The sequence below is a fragment of the Bufo gargarizans genome, chromosome 10 (assembly GCF_014858855.1).
Source record: "Bufo gargarizans isolate SCDJY-AF-19 chromosome 10, ASM1485885v1, whole genome shotgun sequence".
Lineage (NCBI taxonomy): Eukaryota > Metazoa > Chordata > Amphibia > Anura > Bufonidae > Bufo > Bufo gargarizans.
The window spans coordinates 5,633,758-5,660,077 of NC_058089.1; the positions used below are offsets into that span (position 1 = coordinate 5,633,758).

The 26,320-nt window shown below is 41.9% G+C and overlaps 1 protein-coding gene across 2 annotated transcripts in view; it reads right to left on the minus strand.

Annotated features, from left to right (window-relative positions):
• Positions 1-6,737: 6,737 nt before the first annotated feature.
• Positions 6,738-26,320, minus strand: part of LRRC4C (leucine rich repeat containing 4C) — a 136,956-nt gene continuing 117,373 nt past the window's right edge. For both annotated transcript variants that reach the window (XM_044270315.1, XM_044270314.1), the window contains exon 2: positions 6,738-8,811. In XM_044270315.1, the coding sequence (XP_044126250.1) occupies positions 6,850-8,769 (1,920 nt within the window). In that variant the 5' untranslated portion in view covers positions 8,770-8,811 and the 3' untranslated portion in view covers positions 6,738-6,849. The remainder of the gene's footprint in view (positions 8,812-26,320) is intronic.

Sequence of the window (26,320 nt, forward strand, 5' to 3'; positions counted from 1 at the left end):
GGGCTTCTGAAGAGCCTGTTTGTGCTGTATCTTGGAACTGAGGTTGAGAAAGAAGACAAAGTGAAATGCAACAAATTGCTTCATGTTATGAACCTTGACATTAGCGTTGTGCTACCGTCATACTGGATATGATCTAGAAAACTGACAGATAAACACAAACCCAACAGTCTTCTCCACCTCTTATCAGGAGCAAATATCTTCTATGGAGACCAAAGCTCTTTGGTCATCAATAGACGTCAATTTTCATAAGAAATACAATGGATTTAGAAATAGAGATAGAAAGCAGGACTTCACAGATTGATATCACCAAAAGCCACTGAAAAAGTCAAGGAAATAGTTTTTTGTGGCTGTGTACTAAGTTCACTAAAAGGAATCTGTCACCACTGACGGGCGAGCTCAGCCAAATGTAATGATACTTTTCACTTAGCCACCCTGTTGCTTCATTCTGGAGAAAAAGGGCTTTTAATCCACATGCAAACAGGGGTGCACCTAGTCTTTCTGCTGCCTGAGGCAAAAACCGACTCCCCCTACCATGCCAATTTCTTTATCTAACCCCTTTAACCACAATGAAAGAACTTATTACCTATGGCCCTTCCGCTGCCCCCCTCTTGCCCCTACCTGGTGCTGCCTGAGGAGATCGCCTCACCTGGCCTCATTGGTGGTGCACCCCTGCATACAAATAGGCAGGTTAGTGCACCAAGGGCGAACCCTAATCACTGTGTACACCCTTGGTCCTCCTGCTTCCTCTTAATTGACAAGATAAGGTTCTGTATTGTTATCTTGCCTGGTTCTGTCCATCAAGAAGAAGAAGAAACAGCTGGAAGTCGATACAAGAGGAGGAAACCTGTACAGAACGGCTTAGACCCACCCTCAGTGCACATAACTACTAATTTACATAGGGATTAAAGGGCTTCTGTCACCCCCAAAACCCTTTTTTTTTTTTGGGGGGGGGGGGCTTGTTAAAATCATTATTTAATGACTATTCCCTATATAGGGATCTTACCTTTGTCTGTGGCTTCTTTTCATTAAAAAACAATCTTTTAAAATATGCTAATGACTTCACTACCAGCAAGTAGGGCGTCTACTTGCTGGTTGCCGCCGCAAAAAAATGCCCCCTCCTCTTGTTGATTGACAGGGCCAGCAGTGCTCTCCTCCTCCGGCTGGCCCTGTCAGCATTTCAAAAATCCCGCGCCTGTATTCATTCGGCGCAGGCGCTCTGAGATAAGGAGGCTCGCCACCTCCTCAGCACTCCCTCAGTGCGCCTGCGCTGATGACGTCACCGAAAGAGAAGACGTCATCGGTGCAGGCGCACTGAGGGAGTGCTGAGGAGACGAGCCTCCTTATCTCAGAGCGCCTGCGCCGAATGAACACAGGCGCGGGATTTTTGAAATGCTGACAGGGCCAGCCGGAGGAGGAGAGCACTGCTGGCCCTGTCAATCAACAAGAGGAGGGGGCGGTTTTTTGGGGCGGCTACCAGCAAGTAGACGCCCTACTTGCTGGTAGTGAAGTCATTAGCATATTTAAAAATATTGTTTTTTAATGAAAAGAAGCCACAGACAAAGGTAAGATCCCTATATAGGGAATAGTCGTTAAATAAAGATTTTAACATGCCCCCCCCCCCAAAAAAAAAAGGGGTTTTGGGGGTGACAGAAGCCCTTTAAAGTCCCTTTTCTCTAGATTGAAACAATGGATCGCTAAGTGAAAAGTATCCTTACATTCAGCTAAGCTAGTCCTAGAAGGCATCTGGTTTATCATTATCAGTGAATTTCCTGGTGATAGGTTCCCTTGAAGATACAAATTGTTACTTTGGTATACATAGAATAAAACTATATTTATAAATATCAGCCATATTTCAATTTTTTTTTCCTTTCAGTGGCTCTCTCCATTTATTTGGAACTCGAAGAGCATTGGACACAGTGACTGTGAAGGAGTTTCCTGGTGGTTGTGCCTAACTTTTACATTTCTCATATCCTTAACTAATGTTTTCAGTCCAATTTTTTTCTTAGAGGCATTATTGGTATCTATGATATTCTTCACTTAAAAGAACACTGACAATATGACTCCTTCTCTGACATCACTTCCTGCTTTCTGTCTATTGGCTGAGGCTGCACCTTGACGACTTCCTGTTTTTCGCTCTTTCTGGATGCACTCTATGAACCATACTGATAATCTGAGGAGTTCTCTGCCTTCTGTAACCTGAGTCTGTGAAGTGCAGCTTTAGCTGATAACTGCAGAAGAATTATATCTTAAAGACTAAGGACACCCTTGGGAGCAATTCTTTTGTTATAACTGCATATTACTCATTTGGAGCTAAAAATATATACTTTTTCAATTGGTCTAAAACTTTTTAGCCCCTTTCTCTGCACAGAGTTCAGATTCTCTGTTGGCTGGCTCTGTGCTTACACTGCGTTCTGTCAGGGAACTTAGCTGACAGCTCATGTGAAGCTTATCTTTGATCTCCTGATGGCTCATAAACAGACATTATATCTTGATTCCTATCTTACTGATAAGAATGTGGCTTAAATAAGTGTTTAGGAGGTGTTAGTAGTTTAGAGATAAGGGGTATACACAGCCATCAGATGAAAACTCAAAGGGAAAGTAAAATGTTCGAGGCTAGGCTAAAATTGAACCCTTTCTAATAAAAACTTCTGAAAATGTTTAATAAAGGCCAACTGAAAAAAGTATATTTAGCCCCAAATTAGTTAAATGCAATTATAATTTTAAAAAAAGTTGCCCCGGAGGCAACTTCTGCGGCACAGCTCACTAACATGCAGCAGTAGTTACTGATAGTGTAGTCGTTTGGATACATACCACTTTGCATCTGAGGGATTAGAATGGAAGATTGAAATAATCTGCTGTTCAGTGTAGTTTTGCTAATTTGAACAGTCTCCCTAGAGTTTAATGTAAGGGAAGGGAAATACCTTTTGGAGTGTTATCCTCATTGAAAGGTCGAAGGGAGCAGCTGCAGATATAACTCCCCTTATTTGTCCCTATGACACTGGCTGACCTGTTACATGTGTTACATTGGCAGCTGAAGGCATCTGTGTTGGTCTCATGTTCATATGTGCCCACACTGCTGTGAAAAATTATGTTTTAATATATGCAAATGAGCTTCTAGGTGCATCCAGGTGGTCAACATTACTCTTAGATGCTCTGTCCTCTCTGCAACTGCCATGGTCTATGCACTTTGACAGGGTCAGGTGTGATGACATTTTCAATGCCTGGCCCTGTCAATCAAAGTGCAGAGGATGCAGCAGTTACAGACAGAGCTTCTAGGTGTAACGGCAACGCCCCCGTTGCTCCTAGAGGCTCATTTGCATATAGTAAAACATTACTTTTCTCAGCAATGCGGGCACATATGAACATGGGACCAACACAGATGTCTTCAGCTGCCAAGTGCACATGTAACAGGTCAGCCAGTGTCATAGGTACAAAACTGCTGACAGATGCCCTTTTATTCTACAGGCAAGATCCTCATATAACATACTCGGATTAGAGATGAGTGAACCTGTACAACTTTGAAACCAATTTCTTATTTGAGGAAATATTTCAAACATAAAGAAACAACAATGGATGGTGAGAGTGAGATATGGACTTATGGGTCAGCCTTCTTTCGTCTTCCAGGGTCCATCGTAGGGAGTCCACCCATCTCAGGAAAACAATGGCAAAGCAACTGATCACAGATTCCTGCATCTCTTGTAGGATCAGTCCACCAGTAACACTTTTTCTAAGACCCATTCTCTTTAGCCATACATATATGCCCACTCTTACCTTACTGAAAGTTTTGTTAAGGACAAAGCAATTTCAATACAATATTGAGACATGCTAGCAAAAACCACTCGGTGGCCGCACATAGTCACATAGAGTGTAAATAGTTCCCGAGCAAATTATGGAATTTCCTAAAGTTGATCATCTTGGGTTACATCTGGAGGAAAGGTAATTAAGGACACAATCATAAATTTATTTATTTGCATGGCGCAGATGGTAAATACATTGAAAACTCTAATGAGTAGCTGGAGAGGACCCCCATATAGGTAGGTATTCTATTCCCCCTACGACTGTTTATTAAGTACAGCATGTAGGATGTCATTGAAACCCAGGTGTATCCCGAGGCAGTGCAGCTCCCATTGCACTGCGTATGCGGTGCTACATTTATATTCCTTTTAGAAACCTAGGGAAAGATGAAAGGCAGCTCAGAAAATCACTATTCTACAGGGATCTTACTCGATAGTTTTTTTTGACAGATGTTTGTTTTTTGCAAACCTTGCTGTTTAGAACAACCCATTTGACATATGAAATTCTGTTCTCATCTCGTTGCTTTTTTGTTGTTGTTTTTTTTCATTTTTTCACATACCTTTATATTGCTCAGAGATCCATCTTTACTGATACAGAGCTCCAAACCCTCTGCCTGGACACAGAGTTCAAGAGGACCTTTCACCTCTCCTGACATGTCTGTTTCAGTAACTACTTGGCATTCTCCATGCAATGGAGAAGCGTATATTATTATGGCTCTATGGTGTGTCATCCCCCTATTATTCCTACTAGACATTTATGAATGAATTGCCAGCAGTCACAGTTATGAGATATTTTGCAAATATTTAGTAGAATATTCGTTGGATATTCGCGAATTTGAATATTCGTTATATTCTAAATTTTTACTCGAAAAATCGGCACGTAATGATCGCGTAATATGTGAATATTACGCGATCAATACAGGCGTGGGTCAAAAACGAATATATAGCACTATATTGAATATAGTACTATATATTAGTTTTTTTGAATATTTGTCATTTTTCTCCATCTGAAGTCATGATTCCTTGACAAGCAACTTAAACAGGGACGAATCATAACTTCAGATGAAAAAAAAATGACGAATATTCAAAAAAACGAATATATAGCACTGTATCAATTATAGTGCTATATATTCGTTTTTGACCCACACCTGTATTGATCGCTTAATATTCGCATATTACGCAATCATTACCTTGCCGATTTTTCGAGTAAAGAAAAATGACGAATATTCGAAAAATCAATATATAGCACTATATTCTAAATATTAGCGAATTCTCGAAGTTGCGATATTTGCGATAAATATTCGTAGTTCGAGTATTCACGCTCAACACTAGTTAAGAGCCAACTCAGTGTTAGCAGTTGGGGTGTGTCCCTGCACGGTCTGACACTGGCTGCATTGACTGGACAGTGTAAGACTGTGCATGGACACCCACCCCCCCAACTGGTCCGTAACATCAGACTGCGTAAAATTCAAATAGGAATACAAGAGGAACGGCATATCATAGAGCTATAAGAAAAGATGCTCCACAATTTTTATTACCTGGAGAATCCGGGTAGTTACTAAAACAGACATGTCAGGAAGGGTAAGAGGTCCTCTTTAAATGTTAAGTTTCTGCCACCACTAGGAGGAACTTAGGTGCTCACTGCATACCTTCATCTCCCTCTAGTGGTGGATGAGTAAAGGTAACAGTTTCATCACATTTTGTCTATCCTATCTGTGAAACCAAAAATGATTATGGTGCCCAGATGGGGAAATTATTGGACAATATAATCTGAAACTTTGTGTTTCAAAGATTCCTATGTGTTAAGGGGCATCTGTCAGCAGTTTTGTACCTATGACACTGGCTGACCTGTTACATGTGCACTTGGCAGCTGAAGTCATCTGTGTTGGTCCCATGTTCATATGTACCCGCAATGCTGAGAATAATGATATTCAAATATATGCAAATAAGCCTCTAGGAGCAACGGGGGCGTTACCATTACTCCTAGAGGCTCTGCTCTCTCTGCAACTACTGTGCCCTCTGCACTTTGACTGACTTTAGGAGAAGTCAGGGCCAGGCGTGATGGTATTTTCACTGCCTGGTCCTGTCGATCAAAGTGCAGAGGGTGCAGCAGTTGCAGAGGGAGTAACAGCAACGCCCCCTTTGCCCCTAGAGGCTCATTTGCATATATTTAAATATCATTTTTCTCAGCAATGCGGGGACATATGAAGATGGGACCAACACAGATGTCTTCAGCTGCCAAGCGCACATGCAACAGGTCAGCCAGTGTCGTAGGTACAAAACTGCTGACAGATGCCCTTTAAATCACATTGTATAAAGGCACAATGTAATACATGTGAAGACACCATCTTAGCCACTTGCCTTTGTGATTACTACCTTAAAAAAAAGCTTGCCCGGGTATAGAAAACATTTCTCATTTTATTCATAACCTTCTTTAAGTGTCCGGAGCTACAAATTTGTCTCGTTCCAGAGCTGGGTTAAATGATCATAGATTCTTACATGTCATATTGTGTACCTTATATTTTTCTCAAAGAATATAAATTCTGTAAAATATAGAATAGGTTATTACAAGTAAAATAAAAATAATCGCTCTCTATTCTCTTCCCGTGACTCAGACCACGCCATCTCCAATGTCAGACAGGGAAACTCTTGTGAAGGATCGCCCTGTTGTAAGGATTTTCGAGAACAAACCTATAAACCAATTCAAGCTTTCATCGCACAATAGAAAAAAAGCTCAAACAGATTTTGCGTTACAAAATATTTTAGGTCGTCCCATTGGCCTTCTAGTTTGGAAAATATGAGAACTTGGGTCAAACCAAGCATAGCCGACATATCTGGACAGCAATATTTGGAGGAATACACAGGATTTCGATAGTTTTAGATCACAATAGAATTTTTAATAAATAAATTTCTTTGTTTTTTTTATTATTTCTTTTTTTTTTATGTAAAGACACTTTTTTTATTGGAAACAGTAGATTTAGCCCAGTCTTTTCATTCCTCTTTTTTTATATATAAATTGTCTATTTTTGCTCTTAGTCTGCTGCAGTGTAGAATTTTAAATCTGAGTCTCCTGTACATTGTCTTTCGAGCTGGCGCGAATCAATAAAGGTTCATGCACAGAACTGTGTATTGAATTTATCGTGTTCACTGTCGTTGTGTGATTAAAAGGAGACTTATAAGAGTTATAGTGGTTTAGATGCTCGTGTTCTATTGCGGGCATAGGCAAGTGGCTCTCAATGGGCGTATCTGCCGTGAGTTCATCATCCACATTGATAATCTCTACAGTCCGCGTTGGAGCGTGGTGGTTCTTCCTATGGTGCTGCTTCCTCATCTTGTAGAAAATAACCAACATGACAGCTGCCATTAGGGTGATGGCCACAAAACAGCCAATAATGATTTTGGTGGTCTTCATAACCTCGTCGATCCCTGGCATCCCACTGTTTGCATCCGTGATTGGGATGGTATAGGGCTTTTCTGTGGATCTTGTGCTCTGCGGCATCAGCGAGGTGGTTGCATTTGTGGTCTCCCAGTCGAGGACTGGGGTAGGACTCACATGATGTTCCGTGGTCCTCGCCTCATCCTGAGATGGTTCCATAGTCTCTACAGTGACGGTGGAAAAGTATGTGTAACCAGGATCGGTCGCAGTCACATTCAGTGTCGCCGAGGCAGTGGTGTTCCCTGCTGAGTTGCTGACTATGCATGTATACAATCCTGTATCCCGCACCGTTACATTAGTAAAATTTAACGTGCCGTCATTAAGCACCGAAATACGCACTTTATAAGCCCCATGGGTCATAATTGATCCATTTGGAGTAATCCAACTAACATAAGTCAATGATGTGGATGCCCGACATTTGAGTTCAGCAGCCATCCCTTCGGTGACATTCAGATCAGCGGGTGGCTCCACAATCACGGGGGCATAGCAAGTAAAATAATTCTGGTCCAACTCTGCAATGTGAGTACCCTTCAAGGTGGGGGGAGTAGCGCAACGGGCGCAACATGTACTGCCAGTCGTGACTATCTCCTTCAACCACCAACTAAGCCAAAGTATGTCACAGTTGCAGTTCCAGGGATTGTGGTGCAGCTGAATCCTTTGCAAGTTATGGAGAGGTGTGAAAAGGTCATGAGGCAGTAGAGTTAGATTATTATGTGCCAAATTAAGCTCCACAAGAGACTGAAGGTCATCAAATGCATTTCTTTCAATTACTTGAATTTGGGAATGCATAATCCAAAGTTTTTGCAAATGGGTTAACCCTTGGAATGATCCCGGTCTAAGAACTGAAAGGTGATTCCCAGAAAGATCTAGCTCGTCTAGCTTTACAAGGGGGGTGAGATTGGGGATTTCTCTTAGGTTGCACATCCCGAGGTTCAAATATTTAAGATTTGAAAGCCCTTCAAAAGCTCCTTCTGAAATATAGGATAATCTTTTCATTTCCCCCAAATCCAACCTACGTAGCGAAGGGATGCGATTAAAAGCATACGATGGAATGCTCTCTATGGGATTGTTCCTTAGCCAAAGTTCTTTCAGTTTTGACAAATATTCAAAAGCTCCATTGGGAATGGTGGTCAATCGATTGTCAAACAGTTCCAACGTGTTTAGGTTTGCCAAGCCATTGAAGGCCCCGATTTCAATAGTCCTAATGTGATTCCTACTCAACTGTAACACTTCTAGGTGTCGTAAGTGTTTAAAACTGTCCACTTTGATTATTTGGATCTGGTTTTCATGAAGGTTCAGCTGCCTCGTGTTGGTGGAGATACCATCTGGAACTTCGCGCAGGTTCCTCCGTGTGCAAATGACTTTGCTGAACTGGTTACTGCAGGAACATACAGAAGGGCAGGTCTGAGCCCTCACCAAGCCAGCCACCACAAGAAGCTGAAGAGCCAACAGCACAATAAAGAGGGGGTCAAATAAGGCCCTGTTGAACCTAGGACCTATCATCATCTGCTGTGGATGTAATGTCATCTTGTTCAACATTCATACTTTGTGTGTGTTTGGTCCTGCTGGAGTTCCAGTATTCTGCAAGAAAAAGAGAAAAATCTAACATTAATGGCTGTTGGTCAAAAAACATAAAACATTTGGTTACAACAATTGCAAAAACTTAATGGATACAACACTAGAAGATGCAAGCAGGTACCTACTGCATACAGAACTGGATGGATAAAGATCTCAGGAGCCTGTTGGCTCACATTATCTAGCCTCTTAGACTCCACCCACTAATTAGGCCACTACTTAAATAATTTATGGTTTCAAAACATCTGTCCTTACAATACAAAGCACTTCTCACAGCATCTAGTGACTTTTACAAGTTTCCCCACACCCTTGGTGTCCTCCTCCCACCCCACGACATTCTGAGCGACTAATTAACATATAATAGGCATAATTTACATCAAGTTCAGTTAATTTATCAAATGTTCTTTTCCCTGGGCTGTCTATAGGCAGAAGCCTCCTGTGCCTATGGGTTAATATTAAAAATCTCATTGCATGCATTGTATTGACCCTTAGACAGATGTAGCCACTGGAGATGAGTGATTCAATCATAATTCGACCTGAAATTTTAGAAAAATTTAGATTTATTAGATTTAGAAGTTCTTCAAATTTTATTCAGGAGAATTTGTATGTGGGAGACAGAGACTGAGAGAGAGAAGTTTCCAGTCATTTCGATTTAGGTAGAATTGATTTGCAACCAAATAAAATTTCTTGTTTGGTTCGGAGGACTCTGTCCAAAACTGAGTTTAAGGAATTCACTCATCTCTAGTGTCCACCCTTAACTTTCCGCAAATTGTGTTAAGTACTCCAATTTCCCCCGATACAAATTTGCTTATTGCAACATGCTAGCAAAACCTTGCATTCTGCATTACAGCCACTAGGTGGCCACATTTAGACACCTATAGCATAAACAACTCCCAACAGAGTATCAGAAAATCAGTTCTTTTTTTTTTCAAAGTTCATCTCCTGCCAAGCATCTCAGGATATGTTGAGCCAAGAGGAAAGGTTGGAAAGGACACATCTCTATGTCGAATATCAATGACTGATAATAATTCATTGACCCAACTAGATTTATCTACCCTAATAAATTACATCCCAGAAAGGGTTTTCCCTTGCTCAAGTCCATGGTCTATGTGCTCAGATTGCAGAGAAAATGTGGGGTCGTCTAGAAACACTGTATCATCATTCAATTAATAGGATAAACCCATGGGGATCGGCTGGTCCCTTAGATGGCTCCATATTGAAAGATTGAAATAATCTCTTTAAAGGGGTTGGCCTATCTTAGACATTGATTGATTATCACTAGGATATGCCATCAATGTCAGATAGATGCGGGTCCCACCTCTGGAACCCACTCCTATCTCCAGAATGGGGTTCCCGACTGAAGAAGAACACACAATGCATGCTATCAGAGTTCCGGAAATAGCCAACTATTTTCGGAAGTCCCATAGTAGTGAATGGAGAGTGCACAGCACATGCATGGTCATCTCACTATTCACTGCTATGGGACTGCCTAAAATTTTTGGAAGCTCTTACCCTGCTTTCACACCTGAGCGTTTCTCAAACGCGCGTTTTACGCGCGTTTTTGTCGCGCGTTTTTATGCGCGTTTTTTGTAATAGTAAACACGCATTTGACGCGCGTTTGTGTGATTGACTGCAGTGTCCTATGGCCACAAACGCGCGTCAAAACGCCCCAAAGAAGCTCAAGTACTTGATTATGCGTCGGGCGTTTACAGCGCGATCGTACGCGCTGTAAAACGCCCAGGTGAGAACCATTCCCATAGGGAAGCATTGGTTTTCATGTGTTGAGCGTTTTACAGCGCGTTTGAAGGCGCTGTAAAACGCTCAGGTGTGAACTTAGGGCCCTTTCACACCTGCGTTATAGTCTTCCGGCATAGAGTTCCGTCGTCGGGGCTCTATGCCGGAAGAATACTGATCAGGATTATCCTAATGCATTCTGAATGGACAGTCCGTCCTTCAGGATGCATCAGGATGTCTTCCGTTCCGGAACGGAACGTTTTTTGGCCGCAGCAAATAGCGCAGCATGCTGCGCTTTTTGCTCCGGCCAAAAATCCGGAACACTTGCCGCAAGGCCGGATCCGGAATGAATGCCCATTGAAAGGCATTGATCCGGATCCGGCCTTAAGCTAAACGTCGTTTCGGCGCATTGCCGGATGCGACGTTTAGCTTTTTCTCAATGGTTACCATGGCTGCCGGGACGCTAAAGTCCTGGCAGCCATGGTAAACTGTAGTGGGGAGCGGGGAGCAGCATACTTACCATCCGTGCGGCTCCCGGGGCGCTCCAGAGTGACGTCAGGGCGCCCCAGGCGCATGGATGACGTGATCGCATGGATCACATGATCCATGCGCATGGGGCGCTCTGACGTCATTCTGGAGCGCCCCGGGAGCCGCACGGACCGTAAGTATACCGCTCCCCCGCTCCCCACTACTACTATGGCAACCAGGACTTTAATAGCGTCCTGGGTGCCATAGTAACACTGAAAGCATTTTGAAGACGGATCCGTCTTCAAATGCTTTCAGTACACTTGCGTTTTTCCGGATCCGGCGTGTAATTCCGGCAAGTGGAGTACACGCCGGATCCGGACAACGCAAGTGTGAAAGAGGCCTTAGGGTTAAAGAAGTGAATGGAATTCTGGAATGAATTCTGGAGATAGGAGCAGGTCCTAGAGGTGGGACCTGCACCTTTCGGACATTGATGACATATCCTAGCTAGATATGCCAGCAATGTCTGTGATGTGAATACCCCTTTAAGGCATGAAAGAACAGATCTAACTCTATAATATAGAAGGGGCCTATTCCAATATGTCCATAGCTGGAGAAATATTACAAACATGCAATCATAGCATTACATTATTCGGCAGAACTATCCAGTTCTCAATGCATTGCATTATACAAGGGGTCAATAGGCACAGCCACTACATTACATAGCACTCAGACGACATGATGTTAATAGAGCTTGGAAATGGTCCGTTAAACGCAGAGGAGCCGCTACCGGTGAGAGATTCTTGTTGATTTCCGAAGCATTCCTTCTGCTTACACCATACAAAATGAGCTCCTCGACTCTTTTACTGCTGATTCATCTGTGCCTCATTCTAACCCGCAGCCCTGGGTTCATTTCCAATCTCCAGCTCCCTGCAAGGTCCCTTTTCTGTAAAGATTAATGAAATTTCCCATGAATCAGACGTAAGTGAAGTCTTCTACCAGCTCAAAGCACATCCATAACCCAGAGCGCTAAAATGCATAATGCATGCGCGCAGTATAACAAAATATGCATCCGCAAAGGTTGTTCAACATGAAGCAAAACCTCGTCTCGTTTTCACGAAAAAAAAAAAAAAGCCTTGTTACAGAAAGAAAATGTATTATTTAGATCAGGCCTGTAGTTCAGAACAGTGGCGCCACGTCAACCTTTTTGTATTTTTTTTATAATTAATGATTGAGCTAGAAGGTTCCCAGCAGCATTTAAAAGCAAGAATATGCCATGAATGTGGGAAACCTGAGAAGGTGGCAAGGTGGGCAACTGCCTAGGGTCCTTATTTCTAAGGGGGCACATAAGGACAGGACTCCCCTCCCTTCAATAATATTTAATAGTATATGATATCATTCCGTGCTTGCTTGTAGGAAAAAGCACAAGCCTCTGAGCACTCCCCTGGTCTCGGCCACCAGAGAGGACGTCACTTTTTTCTATAGCGTGCAAGCACGGCCACCACTGATGAATTACAGGGTGGTCATAACCATGGAAACGAGCAGTGTATAATGTGATGGAAAAATGAATCCAGGCAGGGAAGGGGGCAATATGGACAATCACAATACATTAGTAAGTGCCTTGAAGTAACTTTTTCTTCATAATAAATGCCACTTGCTGAATTGACACAGGCCCTTTAAGAGAGTATTATTTGGATGCTGCCAACTATTTAGGCAAATATATATTGGTATTGTGTGGGTTTTATGCACCATTTTATTCTTGGCACCATAAAACAGCATTACGTTGGTGCATACTATTTGGACACTACCTACTATTTGGGCAATATACATAGGAATTGTGTGGGTTTTATATAGCAGTTTAGTCTGGGCACTATATGGCAGCATTATGTGAGCACATATTATTTGGAAGCTACCTACTATTTAGGCAATATATGTAGGAATTGTGTGGGTTTTATATAGCAGTTTAGTCTTGGCAGCATTACTATATGGCAGCATTATGTAAGCACATACTATTTGGGCGCTGCATAAACTTTGGGGACTATGCATGGGAGCTGTACTAAGATACTGCGGCACTAGGTGAGCACTTAGGCCTCTTCCTAGGACTGTGATGTCTCCGTAGATCAGTCACATGGCCATTCAATTGAATAGGGCTGGGTTGCAATACCAAGCACAGCCACTATACAATGTACAGCGCTGTGCTTGGTAAGCTGCGACGAGGCAGAGGCGCTCACTGGAGCTCTGATCGGCGGGGGTGCTTGGAGTCGGACCCCCGCCAATCTCATATTGATGACCTATCCTGAGGAAAAGGAATCAATATGTAAATCCTGGAGAATCCTTTTAAGGAAGACTAGAAATCAATACTTTTACAATGCCCCAATGCTCTTTCTTCTGCTCAAACTTTTAAGGTATTAGTTCTCAGAAACATCTCCCTCGGGGGCTTTCTGGAGAGCCTCATTAAGGCTTCTAATTAAAATTAAAGCCACACTCACACTTTTACATAAACCATTGATTAAAGACTAATTTCTTAAAATTGTCCTCATGCTCATCCAGTTGCATAAATCAGAGGGACAAAAAAAAACTAAAAACTTTACCCTTTACGCCTTCTATTTACCAGTATACATTACTTTAACCAGTTATTGAATGAAACGCGTGAACTCAATTTATTGCTTCCAGAAAATCAATTGTATCCAGAGACGACACTGGGTCTCATTAAGATGCGCGGGGACCCTCACCACCCACCTTAAGGCAGAAGATAAGAAAGGATATCAATGATTTAAACATGTTCTGAAAATATTATAAATACTGAAAACAGAAAATACTGCGAATAGGAAAAATCTGAGAAATCCCAGTTTATAAATTAGCATAACATAGTATACATTTGCATGTGATTTACATAGCTTTAACCCATAAGGTGAGATACGTAAATTGTTACAAAATAGCAACTAGGCTGCTGTTTACTCAGTTCACTACTAGGGGGTTCCTAATACCTGAGCTCCGGCTCGGCTATTACAGGAAGTCCCATAGCAGTGAATGGGGAGATGGCCACGCTTGTTTGGTACCGTCTACATTCAACACTATGAGACCTCCGAAATACCTGAGCGCACCCATTAGGCTATTTGTAGAGCTGCCATAGTGATAAAGGAACAGCATGTCGCGTATGCATGGCATGCTCTCCTTCACTTTGGAGGCCTTGTTCTGGAAATAGGTGCGGGTCCCATCATACCGATATGCCATAAATGTGCCTGATGGGCCAACCCTTATAAAACAACCATCTGTTGATACCATCATAACCCTACAAAATGAAAAGTTGGGTACATTGAGCTTTTGGAATATATATGACCAAGGCTCTCCACCCCCCAAGGCACATGCACACTTGGATGAACGTGCATGTGGAATAAGCACTATTCATCGTCCCTCAGAACAAAAGATTGGATACGCTGAAAGTCAACAAACCTGGCAAAAAAATTTAATCACCACTTTATTGACCTAAAATTGACTATTTTGTCAGAGAAGAAAATCCTTTTAAGAAAATGCTCAGTTTGCCTCATTTTTAATTAAGTACACTACAGACCCATAGCAATTGAGAACATAGCTCTCCAAAAAACATTCGAAGACCCTTTCACATCTTAGTATAACTAAATAAGGAATGGAGTATTGTAATACATTTTAAAGGGAGTTTCTGGGACCCAATGGACCTAGCAACTTATCTTAATCATATTTTTTCATCAAAAGAAAATTCCCAATATATGTACCATCTCAAAGTTGCATGGATCATTCTCTCGAGACCCATGTCATGTAATGCTCCTTTTTGGAGAATTCTACATGAGCTGATGTCATGTCATTTGCCAGCTTTCTAGTATAGGGATTAGGAGGTGACTTCCAAAGCACAGGATAGGGGAAGGTGCTGTGAATGGGGCCAGAAGTTTCCTCTCCATGGTGCATTTGCAAATCCCTAAGGAAATTAATGGTTTTGGCCCAGTCTATAGAACCTTCCCAAACCTGGGTGCAGAAGTGACCTCCCATTCATAGACCAGAACTGGGGCATCCTAAACATAGAGACTTTGGTGGATTTTCAGAAGTGGAGTGTAACGTGACCTGGTTGCAGAGTGTCCCAACCATTCCGATACTGGAAACCTTTATTTGTCGGCAAAATATGATAAATCCAGGTGTGTTATTGAGTTCCTCCTTTGCTTGGCTCAAGATGTCCCAAGACAAATAGTATAAAAAGTGTTAAAAATATTACATTACTCCATTTTTTCCCAAAGTTTTTATTTTATTTTCAAAGCTGGTCATCTTGTGCCACCCATCTCAGGGTGCTCACGGTAGGTAGAGACACATCTGTATAATCTACTTCCCTAATGTATGAATGAAAGGTAGCCTGCAAAGCTTATCTTGATGGTAACCCTCCAATAAATATTCTGAAAAGAGAAGACAGATATTGAGTAGAGTTGGGCGAGCATGCTCAGCCGAACACCAGTTCCGCTCGAGCATCGATATGTTCGGACGAACATCACGTGTGCTCGAGCGCGATGCTCGAGTCAGTGTATTTAAATTTAATTTAGCCTCTATTTCTGAAAAGTTTCTGGTGGGATTCAAACTCACAACCTTCTACATTACAGCCAAGAATGTTAACCACTACACTATAGTAGTAAGTATTCCTATACAGAAGAAGTCTCATATTTAATTTTTATTAGTAACTGGCCATGCAGCTCTATAGTGTAGTGGTTAACATTCTTGGCTGTAATGTAGAAGGTTGTGAGTTTGCATCCCACCAGAAACTTTTCAGAAATAGAGGTTAAATTGATTTAAATACACTGGGTGTCCCCAAGCACTGACTCTATATATGGACATAGCTATATATGAAGTCAGAGAAGGGACTCTTAAGCCGACCTAGAGTCCCAACACCCTCCCCTCTTCAGAGCAGGGGGTACTTGGTTTAATACTCGGGTTCTTGTACAAAAAAAAGAGCAAGGATTTTTTCAAGGTAAAAAATCTCATTTTATTCAATATAAATCACATGATCATTACAGGTATTGCTCAATTGGGACAGGACATGGAGACTGAGCCACAAGGGGCTATACAATGTGGAGAATCACAATGGGGGATAATGTGACCATACCCAGCAGAGAACAACAATATACCAGAGGCCGTGAGCAAAAGTGTAGTTGCGGGTGCAAATGCTGATCCCCTAGTATAAAACAACTACTGACTATTGCTCACAACCTCTGTCCGGGGATGCTGTGAGGTGTCAATGGACGATGCAGTACTACTAATAAAGATGGCATATAACAATGAACTGCAAACCTCTCGTCCCACCCTGATCCAGCTACCAAGTTACCTACCCATGTTGCTGCTGTAGAATGGTAACACGACTCCCCCACTGTTTCAACCTTGGTAGCTGGATCAGGGTGGGACCAGAGGTTTGCAGTTCATTGTTATATGCCATCTTTATTAGTAGTACTGCACCGTCCATTGACACCTCACAGCATCCCCGGACAGAGGTTGTGAGCAATAGTCAGTAGTTGTTTTATACTAGGGGATCAGCATTTGCACCCGCAACTACACTTTTGCTCACGGCCTCTGGTATATTGTTGTTCTCTGCTGGGTATGGTCACATTATCCCCCATTGTGATTCTCCACATTGTATAGCCCCTTGTGGCTCAGTCTCCATGTCCTGTCCCAATTGAGCAATACCTGTAATGATCATGTGATTTATATTGAATAAAATGAGATTTTTTACCTTGAAAAAATCCTTGCTCTTTTTTTTGTACAAGTTGCAGTAGGTTGGGGAGTGAGGTACTGTTTTTGGGTTATTGTAGGCTCTAATTAATACTCGGGTTCTTCCATTGTGCTTGGGTGCTCTGTAGAGCACCCGAGCATCAGGAAGTGTTCTACTTGAGTCCACGAGCACTTGACCAACACTAATATTGAGAAGACAGAACACTGTAAAAAATTATTTTCCTAAAGTTTTTTGTTGGCCACCAAGAGAAACCACCAACATCTCCGAATAAAGCTTGGTCCAATCACTTGTCAACCCTTCTCTCCTTAACAGAACTGTAGGTCATAAAGGGGTTGTCCAAGATTTGGATATCGATAGCCGATCCTTAGGATAGGTCATCAATATCTGAACAGTGACACGATCCGAATCCCGGCACCCCCGTAGATCAGCTGTTTGAAGAGATGCTGAGCCCTGCAGCCTCTTCCTAGGCCTTTGATTTCACATTCATCGGTCACTGTTCATAGGCACAGCTTAGTCCCATTCACTGGTACGCTCATTCACAGTGGTGCTGGGTGTTGGACCTCTATCCAGGTCACCAATATTAAGCACTTTGAAAACCCTCTTTGGAGAGAGGTTTAGGAGGAAAGAATTGAAAGGTCTATCCATCAAGTTTGTGGTAGACATAATAAAGAAGGGCACCCACCACCCTTCGAGGATATCTACAGTGGCATGGCTAGACTTAATGGGAGGTACTCCTATGTAACTTTGCAGAAACATCTGGAAGGAAAATGAAATCTGCCCTGTGAAGGTTTTCTATGGACAATAAAGACAGCTTTCCCTTTATATATGTATCTACATTTCAACCGATGGTTTTACTTATACTTTAAGAAGGATGTAAGACCTATCCTTGAAGAACCTCGTTTCCGAGCTTTACCTTTAGGCGTTTCCATGGTTACCCCGGATGGAAAGTTCAAGCATGGCTGGCTGGGATCCAGGCTATAATACAACCGTTACTGCTCTGCTCTTTGTTGTAGGATGAAGTAATCTATTCCAAAAGCAATCACACTAAAGCGCTCCTCAATGCAGGTGCCTAATGGCATCACTCCAGCGGGAGGAAGGGGATTGTTTTTGGGCTGGTTCTGGAGTTCACCTTCTTGAGGAGGAATAGCATGGCCTCCTCACTTTATATGAAGACTGAAAATGCAGAATCTGTAGGTTTAGCTATGGATTGCTATAGATGAGCCACACACCACATACAGGAGTAGCAGGACACAGATATGTCCGCCTGTCTGATATGTATTTAACGGGGTTAACTTAGGATGAATGTAAAAATGAGAGTCAGTACATGACAATCTCTTTCCAACAAGGCTAGAACCAGCCCTGTACCTCACATGGATCCAGAGATCTCCCCATTCACTGATCCAATTACTCAGATTTATTTCAAGATGGCAGCTAAGGGGAGTGTTCTTCTCAGGGGCCATGTCCTTTCTGCTGAAGCTCTCTCCCTTTAAATGTTCAATGGGCCTGTCTGTTCTGCTGCAGCTGTCTCTCTATCACAGCTCATGGGGTATGTCCTTTCTGCTGGAGCACTCTTCCTTTCACAGTTTAGTGGATGTGTTCCTTCTGTTGCAGCTTTCTCCCTTTCACAGTTCAGTGGATGTGTCCTTTCTGCTGCAGCTCTCTCCCTATCACAGCTCAAGAGGAGTGTTCGTTCTGTTGCAGCTCTTTCCCTATAACAGCTCATGGAGTGTGTCCTTTCTGCTGCGGCTTTCTCCCTATAACTGTAACCTCATCTAACAGTAACTATGGCTGGTGGCAGTTGAAGGAATGAATCAAGCATGTGCGTCCACCTCAGAGTGGTTCCTAAGAAGGACATAGAAATAAGGGGAACAAACAGCAGGTGGCGCTATACAGATACCTTTCATTTCTTTACGTATGCTATGCTAAGCTATGCTAAATGATCAATTACATGCAATTACTAAAGAATTCTGATCTAGGTGCTGGCTTGTAAAATGTAGAATATTTTTCAGAGGACAATCGCTTTAAGAGCTCCAAATTCCCATGATATAATTTAAATACAGGTCAACAAAAAAAAAACACCCAAACAGTTCACAATCCAATCCACAGAAGGGCCACATATAGGCACATACAGCAGAAACATCTCCCAACAGAGTATCACAAAATCGAGATTTTTTTTTTAAAGATGTCTTCTCAGGAAACTCATCTCAGGGTATACTGATCCAAGAGGAAAGGTAAGGAAGAACACATCTGTACATTGGTGATGTCTTATATTCCTAAAGTGACTAGTGAAGACAGAATTAACCCCTTCCCTAAGTGTTATACAATTAACCCCCTGCTCCCAGTGCTGCTTTATTCCACCATACACTGTTAGGGTAAATTCACATGTTGCTGATTTTTTTACACAATGGGGATGTTTCTGAAGCATGTGTGTGGATGTCTGCACATCCCATTCAGATGAACAGAACAGTCACAGATATTTCTGCAGCAAATATGTCACGTGAGTGTGCTATTAAAGCATCCTGACCTACACCTATTAAGTGATCGCAAGGGCAGCTTTATTCTAAGGTTTCATGCACACAGTAGTAGTAGTAATAGTAGTAGTAGCAGAAACATTAACAGTAGTAGTAGTAATGTTAGTAATAATAATAATACTAATAATAATTATTATTATTAGAGTAGCAGTAGTTATAATATTATTATTATGATTGTTATTATTATTATTATTAGAGTAGTAGTAGCAGTTATAACATTATTATTATTATGAATGCTATTATTATTAAATAGCAGTGGTAGTAGTAACAATAATAGTGTATAGCTGTAGTAGTAGTTGTAATAGTAGTAATTATTATAATAATTGGAGATGAGCAAAGTTTAGATTTTTTTTTCTGAACTCTACAAAAACATTCGCTTTGTGACGAATCACTTCATCACAAAGCACATATTTTTTTGTAAGTAGCGGGTGCAATGACAGGGAGTTGCGATAGCGCCACTCCCCATCATCGTACCCCTCAGATGCCACGATCGTGGCATCCGAGAGTAAAAACTGTAAAATTCACAGAAAAAAAATTAAATCATACTTACCGCCTCCATTTGCTCACGTACGTCAACACGCATGGGATTTCGGCAGAGATCTTTAATCATGATAGGGGCAGCTGGCCTACTGCGTGATTTTTTATTTTATTTTTTCACTATTTCAGGTTAAATCAATTCACTACCACGAAGCACAAGGGAATTCGGCTTCGCGGAGAATCGAATTTATCCTGAAATTCGGATCAAATTCCACTTTGTTGGATTTGATTCGTCCATCTCTAATATTAATAATAATAACAACAGTAGCTGCAGTAGTAGCAGTAATAATAGCAGCATCAGCAGTAGTAGTAATAGTATCAGTAAAAATTATTGTAGTATATAGAAGTAGTAGTGGTATGTAGTAGCAGTATCATTAGTAGTAATAGCAGTAGTAGTAAAAACAAAAATAGTAGCACCAGGAATAGTAGTGGCAGTAAAAGTAAAAATAGTAGTAGTTACTTTTTAGTTAGTTACTTAGTTAGTTAATATCAGCAGCAACAGTTGTAGTAGTGGTAGTTACAATTGTAGCAGTAGTTGTATTAGTGACAACAACCTGATATTACCATTGACTCCTTATTTGCTTTAGACCATCAGTGAAAATTGCAACAAACCCTCTAACCACCCCAAACCTCCAGAAATGTTTAACTTCTCTTTTTTTTTTTTTGCTAGACCCATTTATGAAAAAGCCTTGAGTCGTGTGTTAGTGCTCTTCCTATGACCTCTTTTTAAGAGACAGAGGGAGGGGAGCCATGACTACACATGGCTTGTTTGTAGTCTGTCACCATGGTGGCGGAGAAGTCTGCAAAAGGGCTGTGTACATAAATCAGCAGATTTTCAATCCTTTTTTTTTTATAAAGCTGCTTCATTATTTCCTTGTATGAAGTTCATGCTTTTCAGTAAATAAAAATGTAGCAAAATTATAAAACACTACAAAGGCAATACTTAGAAGTAATGTTCTAAGAAAAGGTAACAAAAATGCTTACAGCATATTTACTGCATAGGAAATGTCGTATTGCTTGTACCCTGGAGCTTACAGTCTAATTTCTCCCATAACACGTCACACAAAAACACAATCAATTTCAATGAAGTAAATTTGAATGAAAATAATATAATCTGGAATCAGTTAATACTGGCTCTTTGCTTATTCATGACTCGCTTAGGTATCATTTTTACTGCTACTTATCCTAACTGGGATGTCACATGTTTTAATGTTCACACATTCCATCCCTTTCATATGGTGTTTACAACAGATTTTGTTTTTAAACACAAACACTTGTTTTAGATTTTTTTATTTTTTTTCTACATGAATCCAATGGAGGTTAAATTATATAGAAAAACCACTGGTCAGTATGCAGGACTTTAAAAAGAAATGGAGCCAAAAACATCAGAGGTGGCAACAATGTAACTATCTGTCCTAGACTGGGTCTAGTCTTAGACACTCCGATGCTGCAAAGCTTCCCTCCCGGCAGTCGCCAGATAGCTATCAGACGACACCGCTGCTATTACATGTTGCTATGTCCTCTGCAACATGGGGAGAAGCGATCGCTATGCCATCACTCGTCCCCAGTAGAGCTGTGCGCCAGCGGCAAATCGTGATTACACAGCAAATCCGAAATGCCCGATAAATAAGCCTTACCATGAAGGCTCGTTAGCAATTATTGGGCAGAAAATCTGCCCGTCTAATATACCCTTTAGATTGCAGGATGACACTGAAACACCAGAGTAGCTGAGGATCTTGGGACAATAATGGAGCTCAAAGGTCCAGCAGAGGACAACCCCATTTGGAGATGACTTTGGAGCCAACCTTTTGTCCCTAGGGTGTAAATGATTGATGACAAATAACCTATTGATGATGAGTCCTGTATTTGCAATGATATCAAGAACGATTACAATGCAATTGAAATTGAAAAAGAAAATGAACTGAATGCATTTGGATAATATTTGGAAGTATAATGTTGGCACTGTATGACGGTATTATTTAGGCAGTGAATGACTGTATTGTGTTGGCTTTGCTTGGCTGTATTTATTGAGGTATAAGCATTTGGATTAAAATGCCCATGTATCAATGTTTTCAAATTTATGTTTTAATAATAATTGTCTAAATCTTGTCAGTAGAGGGGCCGCAGACCTGCTGCTTAGATTCGGGAGCGAGGATCTGTGTTTGGCCTTGTTCCCAGGGCGGCTTTGCTAGCTGGGAGGCTCCCTGCTCCTAGGTCTGCCTTGAGCACCGAGCTGATCACTCGGTGCTCGACTTGTCTATCTGTCGGTCATGTGACGCTGGCCACGTCACATGACCCTCACTCCCCACTATAAATACAGGCAGCCTGCTGACTACAGGTTGTCTGTGATTTTCGTCCTATAGGCTGTGTACTTTATTGTTATTAAGCTACCTCTGGAATTGAACCTCGATCCGCCTCTTGACACCTCTTCTGACTGCTCCCTGTACCTTGACGCTACCTCTCGGATTTTGACCTCGGCTTGTTTACGGATTTGTCTTTGCCTCTTTCCTTGTTCTGGCGTGACCTCCTGGACTGACCCGCTTCGCCTTCCGTTTTTGTTCTACCTCTTGTCCACTTATTGTAACTTCTCAGTGGCTGTCCTCTTCCCTGCTGTCTCTTTCTGTCTGCTTGCACTTAGTAGGTTAGGGACTGTCGCCCAGTTGCGCTCCGTCACCTAGGGCAGGTGGTGCAAGTAGGCAGGGACAGGGGACCGGGTGGCAGCTCAGGGGGTGCACCTCCGCTCTATCTTGATTCCCGTGACTCTACCCGTGACAAGGGCCCTATTCAGTAGAAGAGACCTAATATGCCCATTTTCTGTAAATCTACAGTAACTCTCGATAAACCTATGCCCTTACTTTATCTCGGTTAATCAGTGTGCACAATACACGCTGCTCCGAAGCGGTTAAAGACAAATTCTCCTAAAATCTCGGACATACTGTATTAAGCTACAGTGAACAAAACCATTTTGTAAAAATCTATATAACATTTTGTGGTAAGCGTCAACACATTTTAGTCACAGCCTGTTGTTATGGGGACAGGACAAATTTAGATTATGTTTTGCAGCTCCTACGACTTTCTAAAATTGCTTGCCGATATATAAAAAGAAAACCCATTAGGGGGATATCAGCCTCCTCTAACTCCAGACCATTCTTTTTTTTTTTAAGTTACAGTCTTACCAAAAGGCATTTTCCCCAATTCCCATTCTAATTGTATCATTGAATATTCATAATATAGCATTTTTTCCTATCTTCAGAATGAAATATGAGGATAAAGGCATGGCATATGCACAGCACAGTGTATAACTGACCCTCTTAACCCCTTAAGGACACAGGGCGTACAGGTACGCCCTTGTGCCCTGGTACTTAAGGACACAGGGCGTACATGTACGCCCTGTGCATTTTCGATCACTGCCGTGCGGCTGGCAGTGATCGGAACCCGGTGCCTGCTCAAATCATTGAGCAGGCACCTAGGCTAAATGCGCGGGGGGGTCCCGTGACCCCCCCATGTCGGCGATCGCGGCAAACCGCAGGTCAATTCAGACCTGCGGTTTGCTGCGATATCTGCAGTTTATGATCCCCGCGGTCCCTGACCGCGGGGATCAGAAACTTTAGGTTTCAAAACGTTGTCCAGTATTCCTCCCCCTGCACCCCTGAGTTATTTGGGCACGGTGGGAGGTGCAGGGGGAGGGTTGCGGGCGGTGCGGGCGGTGCGGGAGGCGGGCGGTGCGGTAGGCGGGATCGCGATCCCCCGCCCGCCTCCCATTGCGTAATCGTTGGCGTCTAGTGGGTATACCAGGGTGCCAGCACATTGCTGGCACCCTGGTATAAACGGCTGACATCGGTGATGCGATGTCAGCCGTTTAACCCTTTCCATACAGCGGTCCGTACGGACCGCTGTATGGAAAAGGTTAACAGTAAGAGGGAGCTCCCTCCCTCTCCCATCGGGGGGCTGCTGTGCCTTTGCAGTCCCCCGAATGGAGAGGGAGAGAGCCCCCAGACAGCCCCCCCAGAGCCCCGTCCTTACCCTTCCCCGTCTGCGCAGCTCTGGCCACTACTGAGCAGACGGGGAAGGTTCCCATGACAACAGGACGCCTGCTCAGGCGTCCTGCTGTCCATGGTGCTGAACAGATCTATGCTGAAAGGCATAGATCTGTTCAGACAAAGTGTAAAATACAGTATAGTACTATATATTAAACTGTACTGTATTATGTAGACATCAGACCCACTGGATCTTCAAGAACCAAGTGGGTCTGGGTCAAAAGAAAAGTGAAAAAAGTGAAAAATAAAGTAAAAATCAAAAAACACATTTATCACTGATTAAAAATGAAAGAAATAAAATTCCCTACACATGTTTGGTATCGCCGCGTCCGTAACGACCTGATCTATAAAACGGTAATGTTACTTTACCCGAACGGTGAACGCCATAAAAATAAAAAATTAAAAACTATGATGAAATTGGAATTTTGCCCACCTTACTTCCCAAAAAAGGTAATAAAAGTGATCAAAAAAGTCGCATCTATGCCAAAATTGTAACAATCAAACCGTTATCTCATCCCGCAAAAATCATACCCTACCCAAGATAATCGCCCAAAAACTGAAAAAGTTATGGCTCTTACACTATGGAAACACTAAAACATGATTTCTTTTGTTTCAAAAATGAAATCATTGTGTAAAACTTACATAAATAAAAAAAAGTATACATATTAGGTATCGCCGCGTCCGTATTCACCGGCTCTATAAAAATATCACATGACCTAACCCCTCAGATGACCACCGTAAAAAAATAAAAATAAAAACGGTGTAAAAAAAGCCATTTTTGTCATCTTCCGTCACAAAAAGTGTAATAGCAAGCAATCAAAAAGTCATGTGCACCCCAAAATAGTGCCAATCAAACCGTCATCTCATCCCACAAAAAATGAGACCCTACTTAAGATAATCGCCCAAAAATTTAAAAAACTATGGCTCTTAGACTATGGAGACACTAAAACATTTTTTTTGTTTTAAAAATGAAATTATTGTGTAAAACGTACATAAATAAAAAAAATTGTATACATATTGGGTATCACCGCGTCCGTGACAACCTGCTCTATAAAATTACCACATGATCTAACCTGTCAGATGAATGGTGTAAATAACAAAAAAAAAAAAAACGGTGCCAAAAAAGCAATTTCTTGTTACCTTGCCGCACAAAAAGTGTAATATAGAGCAACCAAAAATCATATGTACCCTAAACTTGTACCAACAAAACTGCCACCCTATCCCGTAGTTTCTAAAATGGGGTCACTTTTTTGGAGTTTCTACTCTAGGGGTCCATCAGGGGGGCTTCAAATGGGACATGGTGTCAAAAAAACCAGTCCAGCAAAATCTGCCTTCCAAAAACCGTATGGCATTCCTTTCCTTCTGCGCCCTGCCGTGTGCCCGTACAGCAGTTTACGACCACATATGAGGTGTTTCTGTAAACTACAGAATCAGGGCCAGAAATAATGAGTTTTGTTTGGCTGTTAACCCTTGCTTTGTAACTGGAAAAAAAATATTAAAATGGAAAATCTGCCAAAAAAGTGAAATTTTGAAATTGTATCTCTATTTTCTATTAAATCTTGTGCAACACCTAAAGGGTTAACAAAGTTTGTAAAATCAGTTTTGAATACCTTGAGGGGTGTAGTTTCTTAGATGGGGTCACTTTTATGGAGTTTCTACTCTAGGGGTGCATCAGGGGGGCTTCAAATGGGACATGGTGTCAAAAAAACCAGTCCAGCAAAATCTGCCTTCCAAAAACCGTATGGCATTCCTTTCCTTCTGCGCCCTGCCGTGTGCCCGTACAGCAGTTTACAACCACATATGAGGTGTTTCTGTAAACTACAGAATCAGGGCCAGAAATAATGAGTTTTGTTTGGCTGTTAACCCTTGCTTTGTAACTGGAAAAAAAATATTAAAATGGAAAATCTGCCAAAAAAGTGAAATTTTGAAATTGTATCTCTATTTTCTATTAAATCTTGTGCAACACCTAAAGGGTTAACAAAGTTTGTAAAATCAGTTTTGAATACCTTGAGGGGTGTAGTTTCTTAGATGGGGTCACTTTTATGGAGTTTCTACTCTAGGGGTGCATCAGGGGGGCTTCAAATGGGACATGGTGTCAAAAAAACCAGTCCAGCAAAATCTGCCTTCCAAAAACCGTATGGCATTCCTTTCCTTCTGCGCCCTGCCGTGTGCCCGTACAGCAGTTTACAACCACATATGAGGTGTTTCTGTAAACTACAGAATCAGGGCCAGAAATAATGAGTTTTGTTTGGCTGTTAACCCTTGCTTTGTAACTGGAAAAAAAATATTAAAATGGAAAATCTGCCAAAAAAGTGAAATTTTGAAATTGTATCTCTATTTTCTATTAAATCTTGTGCAACACCTAAAGGGTTAACAAAGTTTGTAAAATCAGTTTTGAATACCTTGAGGGGTGTAGTTTCTTAGATGGGGTCACTTTTATGGAGTTTCTACTCTAGGGGTGCATCAGGGGG